Below are 25,770 nucleotides of genomic sequence, written 5' to 3'. Positions count from 1 at the left end.
GTATAAATAATCCGGGAAGAGAAACAAAAATGCAGATAGTTCACATTCGTTTCCCAGTGTTCTTTCTTTGGGTGTAGCTGCTTTTGTCCGTCATTTATCAATTGAAACTCAGGTCTCTTTGTCAAAGAAATCCACTTCCATCAAAATATGTCCTCATACAATATCGTTGTCGAAGTGTATAATGATCTCCTGGTTCTGCTCATTTCACTTAGCATCAGTTCATGTAGGTCTCTCCAAGCCTCTCTGTATTCATCCTGCTGGTCATTTCTTACAGAACAATAATATTCCATAACATTCATATACCACAATTTACCCAGCCATTCTCCAATTGATGGGCATCCATTCATTTTCCAGTTTCTAGCCACTACAAACAGGGCTGCTACAAACATTTTGGCACATACAGGTCCCTTTCCCTTCTTTAGTATTTCTTTGGGATATAAGCCCAATAGAAACACTGCTGGATCAAAGGATATGCACATTTTGATAATTTTTTGGGCATAATTCCAGATTGCTCTCCAGAATGGTTGGATTCGTTCACAACTCCACCAACAATGCATTAGTGTCCCAGTTTTCCCGCATCCCCTCCAACATTCATCATTATTTTTTCCTGTCATCTTAGCCAATCTGACAGGTGTGTAGTGGTATCTCAGAGTTGTCTTAATTTGCATTTCTCTGATCAATAATGATTTGGAACACTCTTTCATATGAGTGGTAATAGTTTCAATCTCATCCTCTGAAAATTGTCTGTTCATATCCTTTGACCATTTATCAATTGGAGAATGGCTTGATTTCTTATAAATTTGAGTCAGTTCTCTATATATTTTGGAAATGAGGCCTTTATCAGAACCTTTAACTGTGAAAATGTTTTCCCAGTTTGTTGCTTCCCTTCTAATCTTGTTTGCATTAGTTTTATTTGTACAAAGGCTTTTTAATTTGATGTAATCGAAATTTTCTATTCTGTGATCAGTAATGGTCTCTAGTTCATCTTTGGTCACAAATTTCTTTCTCCTCCACAAGTCTGAGAGATAAACTATTCTATGTTCCTCTAATTTATTTATAGTCTCGTTCTTTATGCCTAGGTCATAGACCCATTTTGATCTTATCTTGGTATATGGTGTTAAGTGTGGGTCCATGCCTAATTTCTGCCATACTAATTTCCAATTATCCCAGCAGTTTTTATCAAATAATGAATTCTTTTCCCAGAAGTTAGGGGCTTTGGGTTTGTCAAACACTAGATTGCTATAGTTGACTATTCTGTCTTGTGAGCCTAGCCTTTTCCACTGATCCACTAATCTATTTCTTAGCCAATACCAAATGGTTTTGGTGACTGCTGCTTTATAATATAATTTTAGATCAGGTACAGCTAGGCCACCTTCATTTGATTTTTTTTTCATTAATTCCCTTGAGATTCTCGACTTTTTATTGTTCCATATGAATTTTGTTGTTATTTTTTCTAGATCAATAAAATATTTTCTTGGAAGTCTGATTGGTATAGCACTAAATAAATAGATTAGTTTAGGGAGTATTGTCATCTTTATTATGTTCGCTCGGCCGATCCAAGAGCACTTAATATTTTTCCAATTATTTAAGTCTGACTTTATTTGTGTGGAGACTTTTTTATAATTTTGCTCATATAATTCCTGACTTTCCTTTGGTAGATAGATTCCCAAATATTTTATGGTATCAACAGTTATTCTGAATGGAATTTCTCTTTGTATCTCTTGCTGTTGGGTTTTGTTGGTGATGTATAAAAATGCTGAGGATTTATGGGGATTTATTTTGTAGCCAGCTACTTTGCTAAGGTTATCAATTATTTCCAATAGCTTTTTAGTAGAATCTCTGGGGTTCTCTAGGTATATCATCATATCATCTGCAAAGAGTGATAGTTTGGTTTCCTCATTGCCTACTCTAATTCCTTTAATATCTTTCTCGACTCTTATTGCCGAGGCTAGTGTTTCTAATACGATATTAAATAATAATGGTGATAGTGGGCAACCTTGCTTCACTCCAGATCTTACTGGGAAAGGTTCCAGTTTTTCCCCATTGCATACGATGCTTACTGATGGTTTTAAATATATGCTCCTGACTATTTTAAGGAAAAGTCCATTTATTCCTATGCTCTCAAGTGTTTTTATTAGGAATGGATGTTGGATTTTATCAAATGCTTTTTCTGCATCTATTGAGATGATCATGTGGTTTTTGTTTGTTTGGTTATTGATATAGTCAATTATGTTAATAGTTTTCCTAATATTGAACCAGCCCTGCATTCCTGGTATAAATCCTACTTGGTCATAGTGTATTATCCTGGTGACAATTTTCTGTAGTCTTTTTGCTAATATTTTATTTAAGATTTTAGCATCAATATTCATTAGGGAGATTGGTCTATAATTTTCTTTCTCTGTTTTCAGCCTACCTGGTTTAGGTATCAGTACCATATCTGTGTCATAAAAGGAGTTTGGTAGGACTCCTTCAATCCCTATTTTTTCAAATAGTTTATATAACATTGGAGTTATTTGTTCTTTAAATGTTTGGTAGAATTCACATGTAAATCCATCTGGTCCTGGGGATTTTTTCAACTGGGGAGTTGATTGATAGTTTGTTCTATTTCTTTTTCTGAGATGGGACTGTTTAGGATATTTACTTCTTCCTCTGTTAGTTTGGGCAAGCTGTATTTTTGGAGGTATTTTTCTATTTCATTTAAGTTGTCGAATTTATTGGCATAAAGTTGGGCAAAGTAACTCCTAATTATTGCTCTAATTTCCTCTTCGTTAGTGGTGAGTTCTCCCTTTTCATTTTTAAGACTAACAATTTGATTTTCCTCTTTCCTTTTTTTAATCAGATTTACTAAGGGTTTGTCTATTTTGTTGGTTTTTTCATAGAACCAACTCTTAGTTTTATTAATCAATTCAATAGTTTTTTTACTTTCAATTTTATTGATCTCACCTTTTACTTTTAGAATTTCAAGTTTAGTGTTTGACTGGGGGTTTTTAATTTGTTCCTTTTCTAGCATTTTTAATTGCAAACCCAATTCATTGACCTTCTCTTTCTCTATTTTATACAAATAGGCCTCTAGAGATATGAAATTTCCCCTTATTACCGCTTTGGCTGCATCCCATACATTTTGGTATGATGTCTCATTATTATCGTTTTCTTGGGTGAAGTTATTAATTATGTCTATGATTTGCTGTTTTACCCAATCATTCTTTAGTATGAGATTATTTAGTTTCCAATTATTTTTTGGTCTACTTCCCCCTGCTTTTTTGTTGAATGTAATTTTCATTGCATCGTGGTCTGAAAAGGATGCATTTACTATTTCTGCCTTACTGCATTTGAGTTTGAGGTTTTTATGTCCTAATATATGGTCAATTTTTGTATAGGTTCCATGAACTGCTGAAAAGAAAGTGTATTCCTTTCTGTCTCCATTACATTTTCTCCAGAGATCTATCATATCTAGCTTTTCTAGTATTCTGTTTACCTCTTTGACTTCTTTCTTATTTATTTTCTGGTTTGATTTATCTAATTCTGAGAGTGCAAGGTTAAGATCTCCCACTATTATAGTTTTACTGTCTATTTCTTCTTGCAGCTCTCTTAGTTTCTCTTTTAAGAATTTAGATGCTACCCCACTTGGTGCATATATGTTTAATATAGATAGTGCTTCATTATCCATGCTACCCTTTAGCAAGATATAGTGCCCTTCCTTATCTCTTTTAATTAGGTCAATTTTTGCTTTAGCTTGATCTGAGATCAGGATGGCTACCCCTGCTTTTTTGACTTCACCTGAAGCATAGTAGATTTTGCTCCAACCTTTTACCTTTAACCTGCATGTATCTCCCCGCTTCAGGTGTGTTTCCTGTAAACAACATATTGTAGGATTCTGGCTTTTAATCCATTCTGCTAACCGCTTCCTCTTTATGGGGGAGTTTGCCCCGTTCACGTTTATGGTTAGAATGACCAATTCTGTATTACTTGCCATCTTGTTAACCCCGGTTTATGCTTTCCTCCCTTCTTTCCCCTTTCCCCCCTTCCAAGTATTAAGCTTGTGAGCACCCCTTGCTTCTCACAGCCCTCCCTTTTTAGTGTCCCTCCCCCCGCCTTAGAGTTCCTCCCCCTATCTTACCCCTTTCCCTCCCAGTTCCCGTATTCCCTTCCGCTTAGCTTATTCCTTCCCTTTCCACTTTTCCCTTCTCACTTTTCAATGAGATGGGAGAAGTTTCACCATAGATTGAATATGTCTTAAGATTTTTCACTTAAAGCCAACTCTGAAGGCAGTAAGATACCCACTATATTCATCCCCCTCCATTCTTTCTCTCAGATATAATAGGTTTCCTATGCCTCTTCATGAGATGTACTACCCCCACTTTACCCTTTTTCTGGTACAATGTCCTTTCCACATCAATTTCTAGAACAAGGTATACATGTATTCTTTATACATCTATATAGTCAAAATATAGTTCCCAAGATTAATCTTTACCTTTTTAGATTTCTCTTGAGTTCTATATTTGTAGATCAAACTTTTTGTTAAGTTCTGGTTTTTTCATCAGAAATAGATGAAATTCGCTTACTTCGTTGAATGTCCATCTTCTTCCCTGGAAAAAGATGCTCATTCTCGCTGGGTAAGTTATTTTTGGTTGCATACCAAGTTCCTTAGCCTTTCGGAATATCATATTCCAGGCCCTTCGATCTTTTAATGTGGATGCTGCCAGATCCTGTGTGATCCTTATTGTGGCTCCTTGATACTTGAATTGGGTTTTTCTAGCCGCTTGCAATATTTTTTCTTTCACCTGAGGGTTCTGGCATTTGGCCACTATATTCCTTGGTGTTTTGATTTTAGGATCCCTTTCAGTGGGTGATCGATGAATCCTTTCAATGTTTATTTTTTCCTCTGTTCCTATGACTTCTGGGCAGTTCTCTTTGATAATTTCCTGGAAGACAGTGTCCAGGCTCTTTTTTTCATCATGTTTTTCTGGGAGTCCAATGATTCTCAGATTGTCTCTCCTGGATCTGTTTTCCAGGTCTGTTGTCTTCCCCAGAAGGTATTTCACATTTTTCTCCATTGTTTGATTTTTTTGGATTTGCTTGACTGATTCTTCTTGTCTCCTCGAGTCATTCAATTCCACTTGTTCAATTCTGATTTTCAGTGAAGTATTCTCTTCACTCACTTTTTTAAAATCTTTCTCTAATTGTCCAATTGAGTTCTTTTGTTCTGTGGAATTTTTTTCCATTTCGCCAATTTTGTTTTTTAGAGAGCTGTTTTCTGTTTCCAGTTCACTAATCCTATTTTTCAAGGATTTTACTTCTTTATCCACTCTCTCTTTAACTTTCTCCAGGCTCTTTTGCCAAGCCTCCCTCTCCTTTTGCCAAGCCTCACTCTGCTTTCCCCATTTTTCTTCTAGCTCCCTTGTGAGAGCCTTTTTAATCACTTCTATGAGGTTCATCTGTGCTGAGGAACAGATGATCTCCTCCTTTGGGGAATCACCTGGGGACTGCCTGTTTTTAGTCTCCTCAGGATTTAGAGTCTGCTCTCTATCTGTATAGAAGCTGTCAAGGGTTAAAGTCCTCTTCAGCTTCTTGCTCATTCTGTCTATTAATCAGAGACAAACTACCAAAGAAAAACAGAAAAAACTGGAGTCTTTCTTTGGGGGGGGGGCTGGGTGTGTTATCGAGCTTCCTCTACAGACTGCAGGTGGCAGCAGTGAGGCACTAGCAGGACTGTGCTGCGCCTGCGCTCTGAGATCCCAAAGCGTGCTGAGTCACTGAGGGGGGGGAAGGGGGGGGGGGCCAGGTCCTGAGAGACTCCAGCTGTTTGCGGTTGTATTCTTCAGCCCGGTGTTTTTAGCTTCTCTGCTGGGCTGTTGACTTGCTGCAGGTTCCAAACCTGTAGCGAAGCTCTCCCCGCAGAGACGGCTACGATCACTCCCCACCCCCTCTGCAGTCTGCTCCCGTGCTCTCACTGCCACTGCCCTCAGCCTGCGCCCGATCTAAAACCGCCCCAGCCCTCCAGTAAAGACAGACCTTTCTTGGCGGATCTCAAGGATGGCTTCTCTTGGTAACTATTTGTGGGTTTTTTTTCAGTCAAGCATTGATTCAGAGGCTTGTAATGAAGTGGATAGTGAGAGAAAGCGCGGAGCTTATGCAACTGTGAGCCTCCTCTCCGCCATCTTAACCGGAAGTCCCATCACTTTATTTTAAATCTAGACAATTGATAAAGCAATAAAATAAGCCCTAATTTGTAGCTATTTCTGGGGTGCAAATGTTCATACACAAAAAAATCTAACAACTTGTGAAACTGTTCATCAAAGCAAGAATGAGCAGGCAGCAATAGGAAAGTCACTCTTCTCTTTTTCATGTAAAGAGAGAAGTTGGCAGTTAGTTCCATTTCCTCCTTCAAGGAACCTATTTTTAGGTTTTGTGACAATTGAGAATAATAACATTTGCCAAAAGGTCTATATCCCAATCAGTAAATATGACTTTAATATATCCCTGAGACTCATTTTGGAGTGGTGCCCAGGGTCAAGTTCAGAAATATACCCAGCCTTAGAATGGAGTATAAAAAGTCAAGTGTCCAAACATTTTTTGGATGTCTAAAGATGCTGTAATGGCAATCTGCTATGGTAAACAGTAATGTGGAGTTACATTACTGCTCTGTGTGGACTTTCAGCAAGAGTCAAAGTCAAAGTTGACTACCAGAGCAGCTGCTTTTCCTGGCTCCTTCTTTCTGTTAGGCTATCTGTCTGCAGATGCCCTCTAGAAGGTATCCTGCATTCTGAATTCTTCTATATCAGATTTTCATAAATCTTCAGGACTGATGAAAATTTCTATTCTCCTCTATATCCTCTAGCTTCCAATCTAATGGTATTCATGCTCTCCTTTTACATATTTTCCAATTACTTTTTATTTATTTATTTGCATAGATGTGTTTTCCCCATTCTTTTGAAGATGCCCTCTTGTTTTATATGACCATCTTTAGATGTTGCCAGTTTTTTGAAAAAGTAAGATGGTAGTGGGATTATACCATAGTCTAGCCAACAAAGTTAGTGTCCAGTCGGTCCAGAATTACTCCCATATACTCCTTCTCTTCTTTACAAGTGATCCCAAATTTACAAATCAATATTTGCTTTGGTTTAAGAAGCTTAGCATCCATTTTCAACTCCAAAAACAAAGTATCCTTACTCTCCCAATAATCCAGACCTAATGCTAGTTACATTGCTCTCTTTCACTGCTACTTTGGGACTAGAAGGGGTTTTTATGTCCTTTCTCAGCTTGTCTTCCAATGCTCCATCTTCCTTCAAAAAATCTGGGCTGGTTCATGCAAATTAGCCCAGAGGACCTGAGAGAAAGTACTGGAAGTAGGAGAGGGATGAATGACCTCAATTAACCAATAACCAGCCTAGATACGGTGTCAAACAGTAAAGACCAAGCCCTTCTTATACAGTTAATATTGATAATCTTCCCGTTTTTCCTTCTTAAGCAATTTCTCTACAATTTTACTTTGGAATTCTTTTTTGTATTAGATGTATAAGTATTGCTAGCTCTAAATTTCATGCTCTTTGTATTATTAGTTCCCTAGCAATTAATTAATTGGACAGATGCTGATATGTAGGGTTGTTTGGATTTTTGTTTTGTTTTGTTTTTAGATTAAAAGTGCTTTCAAAATACTATACTTTTTCCCTTGACCTAACAATACCACTACCAGGTATGAATCCCAAAAGAGATTTTTTTAAAAAAGGAAAGGGACCTATATGTACAAAAATATAGTACCTCTCTTCTCAGGGTTAAAAATTGGAATCTGAGAGGATGCCCATTATTTGGGGAATGATTGAATAAATTGTGGTGTGTGGTTATAATAAAATACTGTTGTTCTGTGGGAACTGATGAGCAGGATGATTTCAGAAAAGCTTTGAAAGTCCTCCATTAACTCAAGCAAAGTGAAATGTACTATGTACAAAGTAATAGCAATGTTGTAGGATGATCAGCTGTGAGTGCTATTGCTATTTTTAGCAATACAATTCTCTCTCTATCTTTCTTGGGTTTTTTTGTTTGTTTGTTTGTTTGTTTGTTTTTTGAGGGGAGATCTATGTTTTCTTTCACAACATGACTTTTATGGAAGTGTTTTGCAAAACTTCACATGTGCTTTCTTAATGGGATTTGGGGGTGGGGATAAGGAAGAGAATCTAGAATTCAAAGTTTTAATAAACAAACGTAAAAAATGTTTTAAATGTAACTGGGGAAAAATAAAAATACAAATGTAATCTTTTAAAAATGCCATGTTTGCTAGCATTTGCCACAATAACTTCAGGATAAAGTATTTCTGTGTTACTGCTGTTTAAATCAGCACAGAATACTTGTCTCCAAACAACTCCTTCTAGGAAACAGAAATTGAGCAAGAAGACAGTTTTTACCTGATTTTGATCAATATTCCCTTGAATATTGCAAATGATAGGCATTTGAGCTTTCTATTAGGTAGAATTCTGGGTTTTGTACATTTAAAATCCATATCCAAATTGGATTTGTTTATGTATTTTTCCTTCTATAGTCCCCATTTGATACTTGCAATTTTGATTATTGCTTTTAACTCCCCAAAACTAATATCTTATGATTCTATTATTTGTGATTATCCTTTGACCTAACAATATCACTACTGGGCATAATTTTTTAAAAAGAAAAAAAACCCTATATGTACAAAAATATTGATAGCAATTCTCTTCTTACAATTAAAAAAAAAAAGGAAACTGAAGGGATGCCCATCAATTGGGAAATGGTTGAATAAACTGTGGCATGTGATTATAATGGAATATTATCCTTATGATTCAATATTACTTATCCATTCACATAATTTCATATTTTGTCTATTTTTTCTTGCTTTGAAAACAGTAGAGACCATAGTAAAGCAGAGACCATTAGTAGATGTAGATCACCAGTAGAGACCACAGTAAAATCCTGGTTTCTGGTGACTTGCAGAATGGTAAATGCTAGACTTAGCAAATATATTTTAAAATTAAAGTCATCAAAGAAAAACTGAAAAGGGATAAAGGAAAATATCTGGTACCATCTTCTGACTTTAGATTGGTCCAGTAAAATAGTATTTTATCCCCATTATGTAAATGTGATCTTCACCCTCACTTATAAAATCATAAATCCACAAGAATATATGAATGTCACTGAACTTTGTCCAAGGTCACTTAGCTATTAAATGGTAAAGTACAGGTTCAAGTCCTATGTTCTTAATATATGCATCCTTCTCACAAGTCTACACCAGAACATAATCTGTTATAGTTAAGTATGATTTTTTTCACCTTACAAGTCATAAAGATTTGCAAGGGGGCAGAACCTGGATTGTCCTCAACAATAGGTAAAGTGCATAATTTCCCCCTTCTTTTTTTTTTTTTTTTTTCCTAAGAACAAAAATCTCTTGCCAAAAAATGGGAAATAGGTTATTCTGGGAGCCAACTTGGTAAGCCATCTGAAATAGAGTCAACTATACCATTCTGCTAATGTATAAAATAGAATTATACATAGCTATATTATACACAGATTATCTCCAATATATGTATTATCTGAAAAAAAAAAAAAAAAAAAACATGGTATAGTGGATAGAAGGGGGACTTGTGTTTATTCCTCTGACATATACTTTGGCAGTGTATTTATTTTATATTTAAAAATAGGAAATTTCTTATATGTAAAAATACAGCATGTGACCCTCTCAGTGCCCCCCAGGCAACCCCTAAAAACTATAAATAGCAAAGAAAGTGTTAGGCCGCATTGGTAGAGGAGTTATTCACAAGAATGCTTCCACACTCATGAAATCCCAGGTCTAGCTTTTTATTTTTTTTTAAGTATCTAAGCTATGTATGTCTTTTGTATATAATCTTCATATAAATATGTAGCCTATAGTGGTAAATTGAATACTAAAATATTCCACATTGTATAAATACTGTAAATCCTTATTAATTCAGAGTGTCCTAATATGGAGTTTATATTAATTCAGGAAGAAACTTGGCTAAAATTTATCTTATCAAATACAAATTAACAGTATAAACATGATGGTAGGGAATTGTTTAAAATAATTGAAGGTATTTTCTAAATTTAGAAGAATCCATTTATACAGGGTGCCCCAGAAATCTCAGGACACTTCTAAACTTTAATAGCTTCCTTAGAACTTCTGGGACACACTGTATATAATTAGTCTGCTAATAAATAATTGAACCTACGACTATTTGAGAGTTGGAAGCGATCACCAAAATTGCAAGTATCAGAATTTCCCTAAGGAACTCTATTAGACGCAAATTCAAGTTATCATACACATATAAAAGTGATAAAATTACAGTTCCTTAATCCAGACATTTAACTAATTTAGATGCTCCTTACAAACTATCCATTATAAATAAGGTACAACCATTTCAAAGGAGGAAAAGATGTCTTAAGTATTAGAGATTAACATTTTAGAATTAATTAACATTAACATATCACTAGAATTACATTTTACTTGTCTATGGAACCAATCTACATTCCAATATGGATGTAAAAAGCCTCTCTTAAACAGTCTTTTCATCCCATAACAAGCTTATGTGTAATTCCTTTAAGATGTTATATTTTACACTGTTAAATAATAAGAATCTTCTCATGATCAAAATTTATTTTAATGTTAAAGTACTTACCTAAAATAGGTATTTGTGAAGCTCTTTTTGTGGGGAGAGGAGTGTTAACGGACTGAATCTAAATTTGAGTTCTTAATAGGAAATTTCTTATACGTAGAAATGATTTCTTTGGCTGCCCTTCATTTCATATGCATCATGAAAGAGGACCGAGAATCTTTAACATTTGCCTCTGAATCTTTTACTCTTTTGTTTTTAGTTTATACAGATAGATGAGTATCAAAAATAATAGAGCATTATACAACTATAGATATAATAACTAACTCTTACATAAGGCTTTAAGATCTAACAACTCTTCTGTGTACATTATTTTATTTATTCTTTGCACCGATCCTCTGTGGCAGATGCTATTGTCCCCATTTTACAAATGGGTCACACAACCAGGAAATGTCAGAGGCAGGATTTGAACACAAGCAAAATCCATTGTTGTTTCTACTACCTCACATTTTCACTTACAACAACAACAAAACAATTTTCTTTTGTATTCTTATAATATTGAATTGAAAAAGAAAAATATTTCAGTTCTGTGTATATGTAAAACAATAACTACTCCACAACTTAGGGCAAGTAGGTTTCTCTCCCTTACCTTATCCTGCTAAAGGGTCCCATCTCTGCCCACTCTGTAAACGAGCTTCAGTTTTGGATGAGTCTGCTCCAAAAGAGAGATTTTAGACTCTTTTTTCCTCATACTCTTTGACTTTTATATTCTTAGCTTTAGAAAATTACTTAAAGAAGATCTATCTCCACATATATTCAATAGGAGTGGAATTCCTTATATATTTGTGTGTATAAACGCACATATACATTTATACACACAAATATATAAGGACTATAATGTATAAGGAGTTTATACACACACATATACACACATATATTATGTGTATATGTGTGTGTATATACATACATACGTGTGTGTGTATGTGTGTGTGTGTGTGTGTGTTTGTGTATAGGGACTAAATATATGATTTCTTTGTGAACTTCCAGGTAAGAAAACTTCCATCTATCAATTCAGGTTGGGAACTTTTCTGTAAATTATAGGCATAAATATGGGCGCAGATAGATGGCACAATGGATCGAGTACCAAACCTGGAGTCAAAAAGAAAAATCCTCTTCCTGAGTTCAAATCTGGCCTCAAGTACTTGGTAGCTGTGTGATCATGGGCAAGTCCCTTAACCCAATTTGCCTCAGTTTTCTTATCTGCAAAATGAACTGGAGAAGGAAATGATAAAGCACTCAATTATCTTTGCCAAGAAAACCCCAAATGGAGTTACAAAGAGTTGGCCATGATAAAATGACTGAACAACTTTAAGCTAGGTCTTCTTAATACCAAGGTCAACTCTCTATCCACCTATGCAATGCTGAAATACATGAAGTAGTAAAAATGACTTTAACAAAAATAAAGAGAATAAGGGAAACCACACTAGGTCATGTATACACAGAGGGCAACTAAGATGATACCGTTTTGAAGAAATTTGGATGTAATTCTAAAGATAAGTAAAAAAGATGGACTTGAGAGAAAATGGATCCATCCCAAAGGCAACCTAAAATCATTAATATCCAATGACCCACTTTTCTATTTCTGTGAAATCATCATGAGAATAATCTATGTGAACAGTATCCAAAATGAAAGCACGAAACGTTATTGAGCAGGCATCAACAAATATTCTACAACAAATGATGTCTCTTCAGATACAAGATTACGTGAATAGTATATATAGCGCATACCAGATACCACTGTAGTTAGCAAAAGACTATTGAAAAAGAGCATTTCATTTATTAAAGTAAAACATCAACTTTATCTTCTAACAATATGTCTCCCATCCATATGTTAAAATCAGATAGGACAGCTGGGTGATGCAGTAGATAGAGCACCAGTCTTAGAGTCAGGAGGATCTGAGTTCAACTGAGGGCTCAGATACTTGACACACTATCTGTGTAACTCTGACCAAGTCACATAATCTTGATCGTCTCCCTCACTACCCCTAAAAAACTGTTTTTAAAAAATCATATAAGATTTTTTGAAATAATGAGACTTTCACTGTTGATCAGAAAAATGCAAATTAAGTCAACTCTGAGATACCACTACACCCCTTTCAGATTGGCTTAGATGACAGACAGGAAAAGATAATGATGAATGTTGGAGGGGATGTGGGAAAACTGGGACACTGATGCATTATTAGTGGGATTCTGAATGTATCCAACCATTCTAGAGAGCAATTTGGAACTATGCTCAAAAAGTTAGCACACTCTACATACCCTTTGACCCAGCCGTGTTATTATTGGGCTTATATCCCAAAGAGATCTTAGAGGAGGGAAACAGACCTGTATGTGCCAAAATGTTTGTGGCAACCCTGTTTGTAGTGGCCAGAAACTGGAAACTGAGTGACTGTCTATCAGTAGGAGAGTGGCTGAATAAGTTATGGTATATTAATGTTATGGAATATTATTGTTTTATAAGAAATGATCAGCAAGATGATTTCAGAGATGCCTGGAGAGACTTACATGAACTGATGTTAAGTGAGATGAGGAGAACCAGGAGATGATTATACAGGGCAACAGCAGTATTATACAATAATCAATTCTGATAGACGTGGCTCTGTTCAACAATGAGATGATTCAAATCAGTTCAGTGATGAAGAGAGCCATCTACACCCAGAGAGAGGATAGTGGGAACTGAGTGTGTACCACAACATAGTATTTTCACTCTCTTCTTTGTTGCTTGCTTGCATTTTATTCTGCTTCTTTTTTTTTTAAAACTGGTTTGATTTGATTTTTCTTGTGTAGCACAATAATTGTATAAATATGTATTGGATTTAACATATATTTTTACCATGCTTAACATATATTTGACTACTTGCCATCTAGGGGAGGCTGTAGGGGAAAAGAGGGAAATTGGAACACAAGGTTTTGCAAGGATTAATGTTAAAGAATTGTCTATGCATATGTTTTGAAAAATAAAAAGTTTTTTTAAAAAAATGTGATTTTGCCAGTATCACACAGCTGGTGTATGTCTGAGGTCAGATTTGAACTAGAGAAATGAGTCTTCTGGATTCCAGGCTTGTACTCTATCCACTGTCCCATCTAGCTGCCCTATATAGAGCCATATGAGGAAGTAATCCAATCATGTAAATAGGTGTAAGGAATTCCTAGACAGGGATTGTGCTCCCTTGATATCTTTAACAATTCTTTTAAAAAGCATAACATTTACAAAGGGATATTTACTGAGAAGATATATCAAGAACAAAAATAAAAACATTTCTCTAGTTCTTCCTCCCAGCCTTCCCAAATTAGAACACATTTTATTCTCCACCACCTTGGCCCTTGGGGCTCTGAAAGAGGCTTGTACAAACATTGCTACTACCAAATAAGTTCATTTCATTTTAAAAAGCAGCATCAATGATCTTGGATAAATTTTAAGTCAACTAGGAGTCATGTTTAGCTTCCATCAAGAAATAAACCCTACCCTGGACTTTGTAGTTAGTTTTCATTGCAAAAGATTTTCACTGTAAATAATGTAGATCATAACATTTCCACATTCATTATAATTGCAGTCATTTCTGTTTAACACAGCTTTAATCAGGGGCCCTGATAATGGATCTCTTGCAGAGATAAGTTTTTTTGGCTTGATACATTTGATTAGAAATGAAAAAGTTCAAGATCAAAACTTTTGTTAATAAAACACTGTTCAGTTGAAGACTTTTGTTATTTTTCCATAGAAGTTCAGAAACTTTGAAAATCAATTTTTACTGCATTCAGATAACTTATATCATAAATCATTGAAGAGTAAAGTTTATGAATCTCATGGGAAATGTAATTAAGTTTATTGGGTTCTCCAAGAGGAGTAAAATGCCTAAGGCATTCTTTCTCTGTCCCTCATTAAAGATAATGGTACTTAGTGACCTACTTCCTTGACCACCTTCATTTAAAAAAAAAAAAATGACTTTTTCTTACAGTTCCTCGCCAGCCAGGAGTGAACAATGACCTGTTTGAAATATTTGAAATTGAAAGGGGAATTAGCGCAGATGATGAAGCCAAAGATGATCCAGGTAGATTCCAGCATTCCTATTTACATGCTAATAAGCTTTTTTATTCTTTTTCTTCCCTTTCCATGGATGGTTATTTCAAATCTTAATTTGTTGACTCTCAGGAATATCATGACTTTTTTTCACACTACTTTTGTTTCCTCAGAAGTTAAGGTACTTGAGCCAAAACTATTGATTCATCCTGTTCTTTTTGATTTTTAATGGAATCAAGCAACATTTAAATTGTAATGTCAGAACTTGGGTCACTTTTCATAGTCTCTTCTTACAAATGGTCTCACCTGGCAGTTATGTTAGGAGAGGTTTTATGCAGGTTCCAATCTGATCTCAGAGAGATGGTTGAGAAATGAATGATGGAAGGAAATTTGGGGAAAATGCAGTCCTCTTAAGTTATCTTCAAGTATCAATTCTTGTGATTCATTGAGTTGTTTTATTCCTTTCCTTTAGGTGTTCTGATACACAGCTGCAACTTTGATCATGGTCTTTGTGGATGGATTAGGGAAAAAGATGATGATTTACATTGGGAACCAGCCAGAGATTCAGCAGGTAAAAACATTTAATAGCATCAGCTTGGATATAAATCTCCATCTAGCTACTAAGAGACTGAAGGCATATGAAATAATTATCATAATAGAAGACTGTAAAATCACTAATTTAGAATAATATAGAATCTTTGAGGCTATCAACCCTCACGTACAGATGAAGAAAATGAGGTCCCTGACTTGCCTTGACAGAAACATAATGAGAAGCTAATTCCTCTGCTCTGTCCATTTACTTGAAACTTTTTAAAGTCGTTTTCCTTGAATTATCTCATCTGAAACTCACAGTATGTAACCTTGCAAGATAGGCTGGACAGAAGGAATTGGCTCTCTCATATCTATGAAGAAACTAAGGCTCAGAGAGATTGAATAATTTATTCAAAGCCTCACCACTAGTCAGTGGGCAGCACCATTTCTAGCACAAATGAGCAGATCTAGGTTTGAAAACAGAAAATCCTCCAAAATTCTGAAGATTTCCAATCTAAAATAGTCTGAGAGATTTAATCTTATAACATCCACCATGATGGATTATGTCACAGATTTTTGCTAGGTTAATTGTTCTGGAAATGGCCTTTTAGAGAGCTTCTAAGTTTGTCATATTTTTTTCTTTATCTAAGATCTCAGTATTGAGTAGCATTTTATTTAATCCATATTTATCCCTTCCTTTTTAGGAAGCAGAAACACATATGATTTGGTTTGCTTCCTCAATGTTTAAATTATCTAGATAATTGCAAACAAATTAAAGTGGGAATTTTTTTTTGTTTGTGAAATCGTGTTTCAAGACTAAGCAACAACAACATAACATATTAGAAGAGGAGAGAAAAACTCTTTAAATAAATATTGTGTAGTCTGTTTATAGATACGCCTAGATTTCAAAATAACTTATATAACATATACCAAATGAGAGCACATGTACTCCCATGTACATCTACCTGTTCACACACAAGATGAAAGAAGAAAGAACCCTCTACTGCCTACTAATTTAATGAAAACTAAACAGAACAGAGAAATGCCCATCATTCAGAGACAAATCATTTATTAAAAGCTTATCATGTGCCTAGAACTGTGCTAAGTACTGGGGATACAGAAAAAGGATAGATTAGATAGCTAGTTGAAGACAGAGATGCATCTATGTATGTGTGTGTGTGTGTGTATGTGTGTGTGTATTCACATATATCACATATATCCTTCCAAAGTATTCTAGAAATTAAAACTAGGTTTTGCTTTAAAATATGCTTTGTCTAAAACACTTTAAAGCTTAAAAACTGTTTATGTTAAACTGTATAAAATATAGTGTCTACTTTTTAAAAAATCTCTGCCTTGTTCCCATCTTTTTTAATTTTAAAAAAGTTTACTCTTATTTTTGCTAACCATTTTTCCTCCCTCCCATTCTCCATCCCCTAACTGAACAAATAAGATGAAAAGAAAAAGCAACTTCATAACAAATATAATCCAACCAAACAAATCTCCACATTGATCATGTATGAAAATTTTTATCTCTTTCTGCATTTTGTTTGCTTTGTCCTTGGCAGGAGATAGGTAATTCACTTCATCTCCAGATTTCTGGAATGCTGATTTGTATTGGTTTTCCATCTTTGATTTTCTGAGGCCATCTCAACAATGATTTGATCATTTCATACAGGTCTTCTGAATTGTTCTTTTAGGCATATTTATGTCGTTAAAAATCTTCATAATCTTCTCTTGACTCACAATTGCTTCATGGGCTAGTTGGGACACTCATTAGTATGGCAACTAAGAGGGAAAGTTAGCATTGCAGATTGCAGATGTATCAGTTATCTTTGATTCATTCATAATACAAAATTGGTTGTTCCTTAAAGCTAGAAAATGATGGTCATAATAACACTAATAAATAACACTTTGAGCCTGCTGTAAGAAAATCTGATGTGTAAAATCCTTAACCAACAAAATAAATTAAGGATATATAGTTCTTTTTTTTAATGGATTTACAAAAGGATTTGTTATAGTTTTCCTCTAAATAATTGGTTCCCATATGTGTGTATAAATTATCATTTCTTTGTATGATTTAATAGATTCACAACTTTTCAGAAGACCATTTTATATATGGTACAGCTTCTTGATTTTTTTTTAAATTATAATTGAAAGTGTCTAAATGTCAAGGACTTGAGAACAGAAATTAGGTTTCCTATGCCTACTGATCTACCAGGAAGGAAGTGGAATATGTCAAAGAGAGATTAAGCATAGTGGGATAAACTTCTAAATATACTTAATGTAATTAAAAAAGGTAAAGGTGACAATTTGGTGCAATAAACAGAAAGAAAAAAATACCTGAAATCAATGGATCATGGACCTTTGGCAGGACAATGAAGCCTATAGGATGACTTCAAATGCAGAAAATATAAAATATAGAATTATAAAGTAAACTAATGATAATGAATTATAATTACATAATAAAAATAATTAGGTAGCATATGTATATAATGCTTTTAGATTTTCTAAGTTTTTACGAATATTATCTTAATACTTATAATGATCCTGCAAATACCCCCAAGTTAAGAAACCATGCCTTAGATTGATACTCATGACATTTGTCTCATTGGTTCATGGGATTGGAGTCTCATAGTCAGTTACTCCTTTCTTGCTTCAGAATACTGTCAGATCTCTACTGCCAGCTCCTGGCCCATTATTTTCTTTCTGACCTCTTGCTTATTATATCAGCTATTCCCATCATTTTAGTCCTGCTGCTGCTACCTGCAGAAGGTCATCTGTCCACCAATAACTTTTCCCTTTTCTCCTTTTTCCCTGTAGAGGGCTAAAACTCTGAAAAAGGTGTGCTTGAATCAGACAACACAGCACTTAAGGCTAATTACCTATTCTTTGTGAGATAATAGCTCTATATACATATATTTAGATGAGATGGTGATATGATGGCTCTCCTCACCATTGGTACTTGCTGAATGTTTGGTGGTGAGATAATTGTAGGAAAGGATTGGAAGGCTGAGGGTGAAAGGTCAGGGTCACTTGGCAGCAGGAAGAGGAGGAGAAAGGCTGGAGACTCTGGACTCCAGAATCCAGGATACATCTTTGGCAAGCCAAGTGGCAGCTTGCTGCCTCCTTCATTTCTCCCCCTAAAGATTAAGGACTTTGATTGATCCTAACTCTGACTGATCCTGAGACCCTCCAGGGAGCTAGGCCAGACATTAGATTTCCCTATTCAGATATGACTTACCTGGCCTAGACTCATTCAACACCTCTGATTACTTTAGATATCATTCTCTAAGCTAGGCTGTTGACCAGAGTGACCTAACCTCATCTCCATTAAAAAAATGTAAAAGAGTGGCCCATTGTAAAAGAATGATGGATTTAGAGTCGAAGGGTCTGGACTCCAATTCTGGCTCTGTGTTTAATATTTATGGAATACTAGGAAAAGTCACTACCTCACTTTGCCTATTTTCCATCTATAAAATGAAGAAATTAGACTAGAAAGCCTCTGGGATAACATGATAATATTAATGATGAGAACATATATACAGTATCTAGTGAATGCTAAGCACTGTGCTAAGTACTTTATAAATATTATTTGATTTGATTCTCACAAAAACCCTAACAAGTAGGGAAGGGAAGGAACTGAGCACTTATATAATACCTACTATATTCCAAGCACTGTGATAAGCACTTTCTAAATATTATCTCATTTGATTCTCATGACAATCCTGGGAGATAGGTGCTATTATTGCCTCTCCCACTCCCTGTTTTACAATTAAAGAAACTGAGGTGACTCACCCATGATCACACAGTAATTGTCTGAGGTCAAATTTGAAATCAGGACTTCCTGACTCCAGGCCCAACATCCCTTACACCTGATGTTACCTACCTGCTTTCCAACTCCACAGCTAGGATCTAATGAAGATTTGTTTATTTTGGAGTTGTTTTTTTTTTTTTTTCTCCAATTGAATATGATTCACATCTGTATCTGAATGGAAACATAACCTGGGGGCTAAAAGTAGGGCTATAAAGAGGATTTCATTAACATTTCTTCATTCATCTGAGGATATCTACCTCCTCTGTTATGAACTTAATGTGACATCATTCCTTAGACACATGCACGACTAATCATTTTGATACAGCATATGGGGCCATGGTCTTGGATTTGAAGTTAAGCAACACAAGACCAAATTCCTGCTCTGCTGTTTTACCCAGGGGCCTTCTCTTAGGATCTGTTTAATCATCTGTAAAATAGATGATCTCTATGCTCTTTCCAACTCTGAGACTCTCAAAGTGATCCGATGAATTTGCTTTATATCATTCTAGATTGGATTGAATATATTTTATAGTCAAAGGAAATGGGAAGAACTCCAGTGCACTATAACTGATGACTCTGAGTGAGAATGATATGCCATTTCTAGGATTCCCCTCTCCCAAGGTTTAGACTCTCAGGAACTGAGTGTGAGCCCAGAATATGAGTCCCAATTCTTCCCAACCATTCCAGCTGCTTTTCACTGGGGGGGTGGAGGATCACCTCCAAACATAAGCTTATTAATTTTGCTGGACTTTGATTAAATAGTTAATTGAGTGTTGGAAAAATAGAAGTACTATAGACCTTTTATTAATGTTTCTCAGTCATCTGATTTAAAGAGACTGAGTTCCTATGATCTATACCTTTTTCTTATTAGAGATTATCACCCTGCAGACAGATTTTTTGGGGGAGGAGGAGGGGTAATCTGTAACAAGCCCCATGAATCCTAGCCTTACCTTAATTGATTTTGTATTTGGGGAATATCCATAATCATCCCAGAGTTGATTTAAAAAACATGGTGATCATTATAGAATTCTCTTTGTGCAGTAGAAACAAATCAAAAGGGGAAGAGGACCTGTGACTTCATACATAATAGGATATTCCTTGTGAGGAAATTCCCTCTACCAAGGCAAATTATTAATGTATTCTATAATTTGTCTTAGAATAGTGGTTTTTACCTTGAGTTTCATGGGCCCTCCAAGGGATCCATGGATAGGTTTCAAGATGTCTGTGAACTTTGAAGGGGAAAAAATTAGACCTTTATTTCAATATAATGGGCTTCTTTTTGTCATCTTGTATTTTATTTTATACATTTTGAAAAGGAGTCTACCCAAACTCCAGAAAGACCATGACTCCCCAAAAAGTGAAGAACCAGGTTTTTTTTAAAGAGTTGCCTAGGGCATTGAAAAATAAGGACTTGAAATATCAGGTCTTCCTTACTTACAGAAAAGCTCTCAATCTACAAAGCAATATGGTTTTCTATCAAGAAGTTAATCCAAATTTCTCTAATTTAACTTCTGTAATGAGATTAATTTAGATTTTTCTTCTTCATATTATGTAGAATCTTCTTGTTTACGGAGGTATGCCATTAATAGCCTTGAAAAATATTTTCCAAAATATTTTTTAAGGCAGTAGGTCCTAAGAGAGACAAGAGTTCTCATTTATTTTCTTAACCTGTTTTGCTGGGTGGGGAGAAAAGGAATCAGGTTTTCCCCTTAGGCTATCATTCTTGCTTTTGGGGGAAAAAAAAAATTAAAACCTCCCATTTTCCTTCAGAGTAAAAGAATTTTTCCCATGACATGGTTCAGATACCTTAAAGACAAAGTGAGATAAATAGTAGTCTCATTTATTATAGTGAGACTCCAAAATTCTGTAGCCTTTGCAAAAAGATCATTTAAAATTGCTATTAGTTTGACTTGCTTTGTAAGACCCTCTTGTTTGTATTCACCATAGAGCAGATTGATAGTATTAGTATTCGTTTCCAGGGAGGATTAAGATAATCCTATAGTTATTGTCTTTTTTTAATTGAACATTATCTATCCACAATAATCTCACACTCCAGACAGCATGAATACCCATGACTATTCAAAAGTTGACATGGAAGAACTTTTCTATTTTCATGTAAATACTTAAGATTATAAGATTTTATTGTGACTTTTATTTTAATTGTAATTTTATTATTTTCATTAAAATCATATCATAATTGTTATTATTATTTTGTTATTTTTGGGAAGTGGAGGGGGGATGACAAGTGTAAGAGAGATCAGAGCAGGCAGGAGATCCCTTTTTCAGTGAATCCATGGTTTAAAATGGAAATTGCTACTTGTCCATTGGTACAGATCACAAGTTAAACAGGCTTTGTTCTCCTGTATGTTTTTTATCCATGACTTTGTAGATCTATCAACAGTCTGAATGCCTTTCTCCTCTGGTTCTCTGGATATCTCATAAATTCCAACATAGCATTTTCTATGGCACCAGTCTAATCTTCCTCTCTGGTCCTACATGCCCATACCCTTGGTATATGAAGAGGATACTTTGAATTTTCTTTTAATTTTTTATACAGCTAGATAGTACAATGACTAGAGTGATGAGCCTCGAGTCAGGAAGTTTTTGTTAATTGTTAATTAGTTATTTCAGTCTTATCGCAATCTTCATGATTTCATTTGGAGTTTTCTTGACAAAGATACTGGAATGAATAGCCATTTTCTTCTCCAGTTCATTTGACATATTAGGAAACTGAGGCAAACAGGGTTAAGTGACTTTCCCAGGGTCATACAACTAGTAAATATCTGAGGCCAGATTTGAACTCACTAAAATCAATCTTTATTGATTCACATTTCTTTGCTTTATCTTGAGTCAGGAAGGCTTGAGTTCAAATCATCTCAAATACTTACTGTGTGACACTGGAAAAGGAAACTTCTTTCTCTCAATTTCCTCATCTATAACATAGGGATGATGATAACAACTAACTCCTTGGGTTGCTGTGAGGATCAAATGAGTACTTGTCAATTGCCCTGAAAATTTTAAGTGTTAGCCTTTATATTATTATTAGCAATAGTAATAATAATATTAATATTTTATGCATTCATGGTTTCTTTAATGTGAGTTTTTCTTCTACCAATGTATTCTTTGACATGTGCATGTTTTCTGATCCATTTCTATCTAGGGGTCAAATGGGCAGAATAGTTAGAATTAAAATTAGAATTCATGAAAAAAATAGAAATGGGTTAAAATCACTTGAATGTCATATATCTGGGGACAAATAACCATCAATTTTAACTCTTTCTTATGGAATCATTAGACAAGGTACATCTCCCTGGAAAGAATGGCATGACCATTGACTCTGGAGTTGGAGGGCTTGAGTTAAAATCCCATCTTTGATTTTTACTGAATGAGACTGGGGCAGGTCACTTAAATTCCTTTGTCCTTAGATTTCCCCATGTGCAAAATGAGGGAGTTGAACTAGGTATCTTTTGAGGTCCATATCCATGATTCTAATTGATTCAGCAAACACTAAATGTATACTATATGTATTTGGATCCTGTTCTGTAGGATAAATTATAAATAAACCGTAAATGAGGAAGAAGAGAAGAGAGAGGCTTCCATCATACTGGAAATGATGCATGTTGGTAATTATTGAGTATATAATTTATGATCATAATTTAGTCTGGATGATGAGATGAATATAGAATAAAGAGGTGAATGTAGAATAATTTAGAATATAATAAGGGCTAAAGGGAAATATAAATATTAGTAAGTAAATTAGATGAAGGAGAAGTTAATCAATAGTTTTCTCAAGATGCTACACATTGAATAATGGAAAAATAGTGACAATTAATGAAGTCATTTGATCTAGAAGAAATGGGTACATTTACTAAGGCTTAATTAGTGAAGACATCAAGGCTTTTCAACTCAGGATTTTTAATAAAAACTATTGGTATTTGTACAGCACTTACCACTTTATTTTCCCAATGTCAGGACCAATGTCAGGATTTACACTTATATCCTCTAGTTATATCTAGATGGCTGGCACATTGGAATTTGCTGATTTTGGCTTCAAATCTCACCTCAATGGGACTTTGGGCATTTGATTCTTAAAGAGGGCCGCAGATAGTGGGGGAACTCTGGGGAACTTTCAACCCAGAGGGAACCTGCTGACAATGTCTGGTTTGGCTCTCCATTTCTCCTAAGGACTCTCACGCTTCCTGAGAAGTTAAGGAGGACATGACCATCTGCGTTCTACTTGAAGCAAGGGATACTTATGGTAAAGAGAGGCATTTATATATCAATAGCAGAGTATTTATACTTAGCACATGTACAATGTGTTGTGATGTAATACTACTATAGTTAGTGTTATGAGCCAGAACTCTGAACTTTTTTGAAACAAAGCATTATTACAAGGTACTAAGTCAGTGGAATTGATAGAGACAATGGTTATCTAATTTAGCATGGTTCAATATGGTTGATTTAATCCTACAAGGAGATGTTATGGACCAGAACTTGAAGCAAGGTACTAAGTGGAATTGAGGAGACAGTGATTAAATCTAGTTTAGCATTGATTTAATCCTACAACAAATAATGGTTTCCTAGTGATTGGTTTATACTCAGTATGGGGCACATAAACTAGGAGTCTCAGCCAGGATTAAGTCTGGGAGATTCAGAAGCCAGAGAAGGCAGGCAGGAGCTCAAGCTCTTGGAACCAAGGCCAGACTGAAATGCTCTCCAGAAAGCTGCCCAGCTCCAGGAAGGAGATAATAAAGGATCTGGACTATAAGAAAGCTAACCAGGCCGCAGGAAAGGAGACAAGATTTGGAAAGAGACAATAAAAGGTTTGGATTTTAATCCCTGGCTGCACTTATGGTGGTTACTGAACTGAAACAAAGGCTGCCTCCAGAGACCCTGAGAAAACCTCAACAGAGAACATTACATTTTAAGGAGAATATTACAAGTTAGCACTTGCTCAGTGTGATGTGATGAGGTGATGGTTCTCTAGTTGACACATGTTCAGTGTGCTGTAATGTTGTAATCATACTAAAGTATTCAAGGGCTGAGAGGACTTGAAATAAAGGACTCCATCTTTGACCATCCTAGTAGGTCTCCTGTCTTCTTCATTCCTCCACTAATACCAAAGCCTCGGGCTGATCCTGAGATCCTCCAGAGAGCTAGTACAGATGGTATATTTTGGTACTCCAATTTGGGGGCTCTAGAAAGCACATTACAGATTCTATCTCCCTTGGTCTCAGTTCCTCATATGTAAAATGAGAGTGGGACAAGTTGACCTTTAAAATTCCAAGCATCATGCTAGAATACTAGAGTACCTTATCTTCAGAAGAATCAAAATTGCAGCTGACTCAAAAACCAATGCAGAAATGCTTGATGGGTTATCAAGTTATAGCATATTAGTGATGTTGAAAGGAAAAGATATCACTTAAGACATTGTCACCTTTAGCTACCTAGAGGCATTTAAATGTGCAGTGGTTAGAGCATTGACCCTAGAGTCATAAAGAGTTGAGTTAAATCCAGCCTCAAACACTTACTAGTTGTATAACCCTGGGCAAGTCATTTAAATTCCATTAACTTCAACTGTGGAAATGAAAATAATATATAGTTGTTGTTAAAGCACTTAGTTCAGTGCCTGGCACATAGTAGACGCTTTATATCTATTTCATTCTTTATCCCATCACATAAAATGAGAAGTTGGAGTCAATGGCCTCTAAGATCATGCTATGATCCTAGAACACCACACTTTAAAGAGATGTTTGGTGGGTTGTAAGCAGGTTGCATCATATTAGTGATGATGACAGAAAGTGGATGTATGACTGAAAAGGAAAATGGAATAGTCATTAGATATGAGAGAGGGATAAAAATTAATAATATTATTAATTTAATTAATTAGTAATTATTAGTAATGATCAGTAATTATTGCAAAAACATTATGTTATCATAATTATAAGTAATAAATAATTATAAATTTATAATAAACATATAAATTACATTTATAATTGATAATGTTTTATTAATAATGTGTTAGAATATGTCATCAGCCTATTGGTTGGGAATAAATAATTTAGAATTCAATTTCATAGACAGTAAGTGCTTACTACATGCAAGTATTGTATTACATGAAATACAAAGGGGAGGATACAAAGCTAAAACACAGTCTTCACTTTCATAAAGTTTACTTTTTTTTTTCTACTAAAGCTTTTTTATTTTCAAAACATATGGATAAGTTTTCAACAATGACCCTTGCAAAACCTTATGTTTCAAATTTTCTTCCACATTGTAATGACCACATTACAAAATAATACATGATGAAGGCAGAGGTGCAAATAAAGTGCTATTGAAGGTGTAAGGGGGGAAGGTACTTACTTATTGGTCAAGACATCAAAAAGTCATGTCAACAAATATTTATAACAAGCTCTTACTTTGTATCAGACATTGTGCTAACCATAGGAATTATAAAGGACCTTGATTTGGACTTTTCTGGATGGATTCAACAAAGAGAAATGATCACCAATTTTGTTAATTACCAAGTGATTAATGCATATTTAAATTTTTTCTCATCATTTTCTTTCCCTTAAGCTCTCCTACTACTGATAGTAACATTAAATTGACAATATTCTTAAAATCAAGAAGAACATTGAAATAGAATGATGGAGTGAGGAATGCATCATTCTAAGTGGATGGGCATGTCTGAGTGAGTTTCTGATTCTATTCCTAAGCAAAACAGAAATGATTTTAAAATTATAGGCAACATGGCATGA

The 25,770-nt window shown here is 35.0% G+C and overlaps 2 protein-coding genes across 7 annotated transcripts in view; one reads left to right on the top strand and one right to left on the bottom strand.

The window, feature by feature from the left end:
• TBCK (TBC1 domain containing kinase) overlaps positions 1 to 25,770 on the bottom strand; it is a 640,231-nt gene that overhangs the window by 174,109 nt on the left and 440,352 nt on the right. The gene's annotated exons all lie outside the window — the stretch shown is intronic.
• NPNT (nephronectin) overlaps positions 1 to 25,770 on the top strand; it is a 117,878-nt gene that overhangs the window by 84,851 nt on the left and 7,257 nt on the right. For all 6 annotated transcript variants that reach the window (XM_051967436.1, XM_051967433.1, XM_051967434.1 and 3 more), the window contains 2 exons: positions 14,606 to 14,698; positions 15,140 to 15,238. In XM_051967436.1, the coding sequence (XP_051823396.1) occupies positions 14,606 to 14,698; positions 15,140 to 15,238 (192 nt within the window). The remainder of the gene's footprint in view (positions 1 to 14,605; positions 14,699 to 15,139; positions 15,239 to 25,770) is intronic.

The sequence above is a fragment of the Antechinus flavipes genome, chromosome 6 (genome assembly GCF_016432865.1).
Source record: "Antechinus flavipes isolate AdamAnt ecotype Samford, QLD, Australia chromosome 6, AdamAnt_v2, whole genome shotgun sequence".
Classification (NCBI taxonomy): Eukaryota; Metazoa; Chordata; class Mammalia; order Dasyuromorphia; family Dasyuridae; genus Antechinus; species Antechinus flavipes.
The sequence above is the reverse complement of the archived record's forward strand: the minus strand, read 5'-3'. Positions and strand labels throughout refer to the sequence as shown.